General features: G+C 35.7%; 1 protein-coding gene across 1 annotated transcript; it reads right to left on the reverse strand.

Moving 5' to 3' along the window:
• Window positions 1-1480: 1480 nt before the first annotated feature.
• On the reverse strand, window positions 1481-3221 carry LOC131927421 (putative serine carboxypeptidase CPVL). The gene is made up of 2 exons (XM_059283120.1): window positions 3117-3221; window positions 1481-2861 (listed from the first exon to the last, which is right to left on the reverse strand). The coding sequence occupies exons 1-2, from the start codon at window positions 3219-3221 to the stop codon at window positions 1518-1520; spliced, it is 1449 nt and encodes a 482-aa protein (XP_059139103.1). The 3' UTR covers window positions 1481-1517.
• Between the last annotated feature and the right edge of the window lie 6530 nt (window positions 3222-9751).

Genomic DNA, 9751 nt, shown 5'->3' on the forward strand with positions numbered 1-9751 from the left:
GTATATGGAGAACTTTTTACGGACTTTTGTTGAAAATAATATGTTAGATGTTTTAAATGTATAACCACAATTTTACTTAAAGAAGAAAAATAAAAATTAAAGGCGTATTCGAATGTAGAGAAACAGTATTATTTATGCAACCGGAAAAGCATTAATATATGTGAAAAAGAACGCATAAAACTGTGACGTCACTATTGCTTATACATTAACTAATGACGTCATCTGCCGTGTTAAGAATGAAAAGAAATGAACTATTTCATTCAAATTTGATTTAGATCTACGTACACTATGAAATGTATACAATACAATTTTTCCGGCCTAAACTCATAAAATTTATTTTATGTATTTGGATTCTAGATCTAGAGATTCTAGATCTAGACTAAATCTAAATCTAAATCTACGCAATAACTAGATCTAGACGTAGACGCTAAGATCTAGATTTAGACTCTAACTTCTCTAAAATCAATTCCAAAAATAAATTTCTATATTAGGACTAAACTATTTCAAGACTTATTTATTTTATACAAAATCTTTGTTTGGAACTGGCTAATTTGGGATAAAAAATTAATTTGAAAGAATAGGCATATTCGCGTAAGTTAAGATTTTAAAATACGTGTTTCATTCTCCGTATTTTATAAGGTGCCTAAATAGCGGAGATGTTAGTGTACATTAAACCACGCAGGTGGTGCGGGTTCGAGACACAGCAAGTCAACTTGGTTAATGTATTCTTTTTTATTATGCTCGGGCTAAACTTTAAAAAAAAATTCTTTTAGGAATCTAGATCTAGATCTAGATTGTCGGGTGTCCGATAGGGCACTTCCCGGCGCCGCAGGCGCTTCAAATTTGGCATGATCTTGCCTTGGTGCGACAGAACACGGGGGCCGGTTGGCCGAAAAGTCTACGATGTGGGGGTCAAAACTGACCTCGACTGACCGGTACCTTATATGAGCTATAAATCGAAAAAAAATGTCCACGGAGGAACCTCTTCATAACTCTTGAGGTCGTAGACCGACCTTCGGGCGAATTAATTAAGCATTCAAATTCTCAATGTTTTCGAAAGCCTAAGCGAAGCTGGGCAGCATGCCTAGTATATATATAAAGGGCCCAACTTTATTTTTTGCGAGTTGGCCCTTTTTTCTAGTTCCGCCACTGACTGAACGTCGCATTTTCAACGCAAACAAGATGTCTCAAATAAGTTGAATTCACAACTTTATTCAGACTGTCGTAATTTGGATATTCACCTGAATAATATTTGTCTAAAAAAATCCATCGGTATTAAAAAATAAAAACCCTAAGTGTTTGTTCAATTCGCTATCATTTAATCTGTTATGGGGAAATACATAAAAATTTTCATTGATGTCAAAGATGCTTTAAATTTTCTTAGATCATGTATATATATATATATATATATATATGTATATATATATATATATATATATATATATATATATATATATATATATATATATATATATACCATTGCTTCTTATTTCAGTGGTCGCCAAGCACTTCGTCCATCACTTGCTGATACAGCCTTTCTGAATGAAAAAATTCATCATGTTATACGCTCTCTTTGGCTGGTCATAGCCCGCCGAATGTCCGGCACCTTTAATGACAACCTGGCAGAGGTTCCCAGTTCTGGAATAGAACCCAGACAGAGTGCCATTATCACCCAACCAAAAAGAACGTGTCGCGTTGTTGTATTCTTCCTGTCTGGACCACTTCATGGACAGCAGGGCCGCGTCAATCATAGCAGGACTTGTAAGAGCGTCAAAGTCTCCAGTGTAGATCAAAACTTTGTATTTCTCCACAAGTTCGGCTAGTTTGGTTTTTGTGCTGGTCAATATATCTTTCGCCATTTTATTTCTTAACTCGGAATTCGAAATACTGAGCGTCGCATTGTCAACGTGAACCATATTTCTCAAATAAGTTGAATTCAAAAATTGAGATAAATTTTTGGAACTGGGGTCTTCACCAGAATAATAGTTCTTTAATGGTAGATCCATAGCCTTTTTTGTGTATAACCTCATAACTAATTTAGCAGAGTCACTAATGTCTAATCTATTATGCTGAAATTCATCGAACATCTCTTTAATGTCATTCTTATGTAGATTTGCTTCCTTTCTTGTGATGGAGCCGACAGCAAGTAGATAATCAGAGATCGCAAGACTTTGCTCAAAGGGGTCAAAGAATGGACATCCAATATAAATACCTGTTAAAGGAAGATTCGATATTCCAGCTTTGATTTTTAAATGCAAATAATGAGCGAAAGCAGGCACGTACTTTCCGGCATAAGACTTTCCGCCAATGTATAACTCTCGTTTCTGATATTCAGGAAATAAAATGTAAAACTGTTGAATAAACTCATAAAGATCTTTAGAATAGCCATCTTGGTCGATCCTATATCCGGCGTTCCCACTGTCTGAATAGCTGAAGCCGACGCCGACGGGGTTGTCTATGTACAACATTGACATTGTCTGTGTCCACGAAATATTGCTACGTTCATATCCGTTGTTCTTAAGACGGATCGGTCCGTTCTCATCAAATAAACTCAATGTTGATGGACTTCCCGGGCCCCCATTTAGCCAAACCACAAGCGGAGATTTAGCCCCGGACGTTGAAGGAAAAAACCAGAAAAACAAATGGTTTCCGAGTTTCTCGTCCACAGTAATGAACCCAGCGTAGCTGGTTGGTATGACAGATTTCTCATCTTTTACAAGACTTAGATTCTGCGCTTGCTTGATTTGACTTTTTTTTATTAGAGGTGACAACATCAGTGGTTTGTCTAGAGAACCTTCAACTGGCAACAGTAGCTGAACAAAACAGCTTATAGTCAATAGGACGAACGCTGTAGTGGAAACCTAAAAATAAGCAAGATTTTAATTACTAGATCTATACCTGGTTATAAACTATTTTTATTTTTCTAAAACATAAATAAAAAATATCTCGTCGTCATCTCAAATAATATTTGTCTTTTAACTGTGCTAATTGTCTGTAGGTATTTATAATGTTAAACATGTTTTTACGCGTAGGTGAAGGAATCTCAGTAAGCAATGTCTTAGGCAAAATTAAAAAGGTTTTCTTGACGTATTAAATTAGATAGAACCATACTGTACCTTCATACTCGACAGACAAGAAAGTTTTCTAATTTTGGAGCCGGCAAAGTAAGATAGCATTTTGGTGTCGTACAAATACACGTTCATAAATGTCACGTGGTTCATCCACGTTTAATGCACGTGCACATAATGGTTATCCTTGCAGAGGCGTAGGCAGGTTTTGGGGTAAGGGGAGCGGCTAGTCGATAAAAGTCTATATATATATATATATATATATATATATATATATATATATATATATATATATATATATATATATATATATATATATTATTACAGAGCCCTCAGCGGCCCATTTTAGCGTTGGGGGGAGGAAGGGCGAATCTTAATTTTTTTTCGCAGCCGAATCGCACCCTACCAGGGCAGACATGCATAATTCAATTTAGTGAGCGACTGTAGCGCTTCATCTTATCCATTGTCTAGCGCACTGTTTTGAACGAACGTAGGCGCCATTGCGGTCACGAGAAAGCCTAGGTTGCCAAATCGAACTCCGTAGGGGCGCCGGAGGACACGCCTGGTTCAATATAGTCAACGATTGTTGTTGCCCATCGTGTCTTTAGCGTACAACCAATTTTGCAAACAACTGTAGGCGCCTCAATGCTCACAGGAGTGCATGGGGCGAATTTTAATTTTTTTTCCGCAGAAGTATTCTCAACAACTTCCCAAAGTTTCATGGTGATCGGGTGAATTGTTTACAAATGCATAAAAGACAGAATAACAAACACACATCTATAACTTTAAATATATATATATATATATATATATATATATATATATATATATATATATATATATATATATATATATATATATATATATATATATATATATATATATATGCTGTATACATTTCTTTGCTGCTGTGTAAAATACATTTAAATAGTACTTTTGTGAAGAACACAAACAAAAAAAACCACAAATAATGTGCGACATAAAGCAATTTATCATAAAAAACAACATACAACAGTCACACATAAACGAAACAAAAGACAATAAGAAACGCAATAGAAATAGTTTGTAATCTTTTTGAAAAAAACCTCCACCTATTTGATATAATGAAATATCACTATAATTGTCAGTCTGTCTCTCTGTCTATCTGATCAGAACGCTGATGAGAAAACAAGGAAATTTAAAGATGTACTTACAATAGGGCTGGTAAGTAGGTCACCAACCAGTTCTATGGGTCATGCAGGTTTTATTGAGTCGTAGAACTGGTTGGTGACCTACTTACCAGCCCTATTCTAAAGCTGGATAAGTACACAAAATAAAATATCGTCATTGATTCTAGAGTAAACAGAATTATAAAGCGTTGTCGAAAAAAATACACAATAATAATGACGTCATCGATACTGGACATTACCGCATAATGTTTTTGTCTAAACTTAAAAGTGGTCAGCATTCAGAGTTTATTTCAGGCATCTCTTCCGGGAAGAGGCGAAGCACCCCCACCCCTTCGTTGTTCTACGTTGGTTGATCCCCCCCCCCTCCAAACGAGATAAAATTTATATAGAAAATATTTACTATATATATATATATATACTATATATATATATACTATATATATATATACTATATATATATATATATATATATATATATATATATATATATATATATATCTAAAGGATAGTATCAAGATTAAGGTTGGGTATATTTGGTTAAATTTCCGGATCTGGTTAAAATGCCGATTCTGGATAAAAATCCGTTTTCAATGACATTTTTCGTTTCCAATTATATTTGAAGTTTATGTGGTCCTTCTGGTTTTGGTTTCGTTTTAAAAAAATGAGAACGGGCCTTTTATTTAGTGTTTAATTATTTTGATTTTAGCACCCCCCAGCCCCCCCCCCCCCGCCCACAAACCAAATCTACTCTTATGAGTCTACACCGCTTTTTATACACCATAAACATCCACTGTATGATACGGGCCATCCACATCAACAAAACAGAACACGCCACATATATCAACATCTCTATGCGCGTCATCAGCATCATATTACACTTCATGCACATCAACATCTCCACAACATTGCCTTTATTCAAAGCCACCTGTTACACATGAACTTTATGCATCTCAAGATTGTCGTTGTCGAAAATATATTAAAACAATCTGGCTCAAATCAATCGTCCTTTGAAATTTACAAATATCACACTGCATTGAGTATCAAACGATTAGCCCCTCTTCCGCCCCACACCCCCTCCCCAGAAGCACGTCGATCGTCCCCTGTTACAAAATATAGAAAATATATTTTTACCATTGTCTGCCTCTCCCCCCTCCCCAGATAATTAAGTCCCCACCAGCCATTTTCAATGGTACCATCCCCGCCCCAAAGGGGGGGGGGTAAAATGTGTGGGGGAAAAAAGCACTGTTCACATTTGTAGATCGTACTAAAGGTAGAAACTGGACTGGACAAGTGTTTCTTTCAGACTTTTTTCCAGGAAGGCATTGGCGTAGATATGGGAGGGCGGGTGGGGCGTCCGCCCCGGGCGTCGATCTTAAGAGGGCGCCAAAATGGGTGGGAAAGAGTTTATAATGTTATTTTAAGCTAGGATATTTTATTATACACAATCAGAGTTAAGAAAGTAAACTGCTACATATCTTTACACACTAACCAGGGGCATAGCGAGGGGGGGGGGGGGCGGGGGGGGGCGGACCGCACCGGGTGACACCATTTAGGAGGGTGACACCAAGGCAAAAAAAAGAGCAAAATATATAGAAAAAAACTTGAGGGGGGTTGCAAATCGAAAGTTTGAGGGGGGGGGGTGCAAATCGAAAACTTGAGGGGGGGGGGTGCAAATCGAAAACTTGAGGGGGGGTGCAAATCGAAAATTTGAAAGTTTGTCCCCGGGAAGGGTCGCTACGCCTCTGGGGGGGGGGGGGTGACACCATTAAGTGCCGCACCGGGTGACACCCGACCTCGCTACGCCACTGACACTAACTTAACTGTTTCGACACCAAATGTATAGCCCCAACATAAAAACCTTTCTAAATGAGAGGGAGGGGGGGCATTTTTAAAACCAGCTTTAATAACTATGTAGCCTAATATAGGGAGGGAAGGGGGGGGAATGTGATAGTTCGCCCTGGGCTCCTGAATATATTGCCATAACGATGTATGTTTTTTGGCTGCTTACTTCATGTTCTCCAATGCAGAAATGTTGACCAGTTCACTAAATGATTTTATATCTTCTTTTTCTTTTTCTTCATATATATATATATATATATATATATATATATATATATATATATATATATATATATATATATATATATGTATATATATATATATATATATATATATATATATATATATATATATATATATATATATATATATATATATATGGATCACTTTGCCTCGTGAGACAATGAAATTGCGCCACGATATTAAGACGTTATTTTCTTTTGGTGCAGGCTCTGTTGTGGCAGATAATGCAAATCCTTGGACGGCAATCTCTGCCCCAATTATTGCAGATCATTGTGGTATATTCACATATTTAGACAGCATTGTTAATTACGTCAACTACTGACAATAAAACTAACTATAAATAATAACATAACTAAAACAAAGCGAGAGTTTTTGCACACAAAAAAAAATGTCTATCGAAGATAGAGACAGAATGCAGATCTTTTTTTCCAAATTAATGTCCTAACTGTTCTTTTGTATATCAGTTTTTGCTGGAAAGCAACCATCTCTTCCATCTACATATTGTTTGCTTTGTATAATAAGTAGGCCTACTGGGCCGCCTACCATTGAATGTTAAATGGCAACCACTGGCCGTATACTATCTTTAATAATAGGTTTCTAGGAACTGGGAGACTTAGACATTGAAACTTTCTGAATTAAGTGAAGAAAGATGGCGCTGGATGTGCCGTGTATTAAGAATAAGGAGCAGAGAAAGTTTCAAAAGACTGGCTTTCTCTGGCGGCCCCATTTACCCTGGGCACCGACGGTAAAAGACGATGATGATGAATGTAGACAAATTACTATACTATGACTATTCTGATAATAATCTTGCAAAAATATATTTTAAAACATTTTTTTTTCGGTACACCAAAAACCCAAGTTGGCCGTTTTTGAATTAATATATCGATTCCTCATGTGTTGCATTTCGATGCTTTAATTAAAAAAAAAATTCACACTTTAAAAATTCTGACTGCGTTTGGAAACTGCTGGAATTCTCCTCCTAATTTTTATTTATGTTTATCTCAGTTTAGCACAAAGTACGAACAATAAGATTTTTGTTTTAATACAAGCTTTTATTGAACTTGTTTACTCTGTCTTTGTGTATGGGTCTAAACGGGAAAAACGTCTGGAGACGGTTGCTCGCTAAGTCACCCACTTACTTAACATTTGGATATTCTATGTATGTCAATCTGACATTAAAAAGATATAAATAGTAGTACGACACGTATCATTTATCGACCGGTTAGACCTTTGTAATACTTGCTCAAATTCGAAATGTTCTCGCTGTTGAATTTTAATTAACTACTTAGTAATTTAATTTATATTACTTGTTACACAGAAGATTTATTAACTGTATTTTGCAAATGACGAAGTAGATGGCCATTTTAGGTAATTTATAATATGCCGTAGTGGACGGCCATAATAACCAGGTTCACTAGTGACGTAGCAGACGGCCGTCATTGCTAGTTAGTTTTAACAGTGACGTAGTAGATAGCCGATATCTCTAGTTTAAAAAGTGCCAAAACGGACGGTCTTTACAACTAGGTTCACTGTAGGATTAGTGGAAGACCGTTATAGCTATTCTAACACGTGACCAAGTGGACCGCCGTTATAGCTATTCTAACAGATGATGAAATGGACAGCCGTTATAGCTATTTTAACAAGTGCCGTAATATATGACTGCTATACCCAGGTTATTAAGTAAATAAAGACCAAACCATCTAGGAATTTAGAGAAATATTAAACGACTGATTTTGAGTTTTGTAATAATTAGTGTTGCTGGAAAATCTTTGAAAATAATATTTATGTTGTCAGATGCGCGATAACAGTAAAACGTCCATTTGTTTTAATCAAACATAATTTAATAAATTCCAGTGCAGTGTTGTTATTACATTTCAATATTTTTCATAACTTAACTCTGGTTGGCTTATAGCTACATTGCTAATGAGCAAGTGAGAATTACATATAAACCAGTTTATTGTTAGAAAGAATGTTATGTTAAGGTGTTCCCTTTGAATCCAGTTTGTGACATAAATGAAATAACCAGCATACACGTGTAATTAAAGCAATAGGATTTATAGTCTTATAGAGACTGAGCTTTACTTACAACAACATATGTTTCCTGTCTAATCCCTGTTTGATTAAGTACAGACGCAAATATATTTTGTTGCAAATACAATAGGCATACCTGATTCAACTGATTCGCGAGCAAATACAAACAAACACACACACACACCGCAATCACGCATCTACGCACTCAGACACACTTGCAATCAAGCACGAATACAAACGAACACCCATCCTCAGCCAGTGAGGGATTAAGGGGGGGGGGGGGGGGGGCAGCAGCCTAGAGACCCCGATTGTATTTGGGCCTCACAATATCTTTTACAGACTATAATAAATTAAATTTGAATAACGTAATATTTTTATACTAGTTCAATGGTCACGGAAAGATAAAAGCATTTTTAAAAATTAAAAACAAAAATCACCTAAAAATCACAGAACATTTAAAAACAAACAAGATTTAATTATTTTCTGATTGCACATGGTTTACTTAAACTCAACCAATTATTTTCAAATTCTCTGGATTTGCAACTTTTATAACATTGATTCTAAAAATATTAAATTTCTGATTTATTTTTAGGCTTAAATTTTTAAAAACTATTTTTACGGTCACTTTGATTGAAATATCTAAATAAGCACGTTTTTAATCCATGTCAACTACATGGTGGGAGGATTCTCGTCGACTTGGTCGCCTCCTTTGGTGTCGAGTAAAGTTTTAAAGGAACACAAAGCATACACCGAAATTATTAAATCTTTTCGGAAACGTCGCACGCAGACGCACGCACACACACACACACACATATATATATATATATATATATATATATATATATATATATATATATATATATATATATATATATATATATATATATATATATATATATATATACTAGCCGTCCCGGCCAGGCCCTGCTCTGGCTTCTGTGAAAAACCTTTCTGTTAAAGACCATTATCTGTGTGTTTAGTAATCATCATAAACCCGGCATTGCCCACCCAAACCACAACCAACCAAAACCAAAACAACAAAACGCAAACATAACGCTAACACAATTACAAATACAAACTAAAACAAAAACCTAACAACAAACCCAACCACAACCACAAACACCAATACCAACACACAAAAAAAAACAAAAAAAAGCAAACGAAAACAAACCAAATCCAAACGCAAAACCAACCAAAAACACAAATACAAACCCAAAGAAAAAAACACAAACAAAAACGAAAAAAGAAAGAACAAAAACGAACCAAATCAAACCGCAACCACTAACGCAAACCCACCTAAACACAAAGAAAACACTAACGCGAACATAAACGCCCTGGGCGGAATCACCTGTTTTAGCTTAATGAACGACTATAGTACCCCAACTTATTCATAGTCATTTA

The sequence above is a fragment of the Physella acuta genome, unplaced genomic scaffold (assembly GCF_028476545.2).
Source record: "Physella acuta isolate Inbredline_101_S28 unplaced genomic scaffold, ASM2847654v3 ptg001400l, whole genome shotgun sequence".
NCBI classification, from domain to species: Eukaryota; Metazoa; Mollusca; class Gastropoda; family Physidae; genus Physella; species Physella acuta.

What these genes read in the sequence shown, in the direction of transcription:
- LOC131927421 (XM_059283120.1), bottom strand. Translation starts at nt 3,221, where the DNA reads ATGAACCACGTGACATTTATGAACGTGTATTTGTACGACACCAAAATG. An exon ending in CTTGTCTGTCGAGTATGAAG is followed by an intron (nt 2,862 to 3,116) that starts GTACAGTATGGT and finishes GCTTATTTTTAG; the next exon opens with GTTTCCACTACAGCGTTCGT.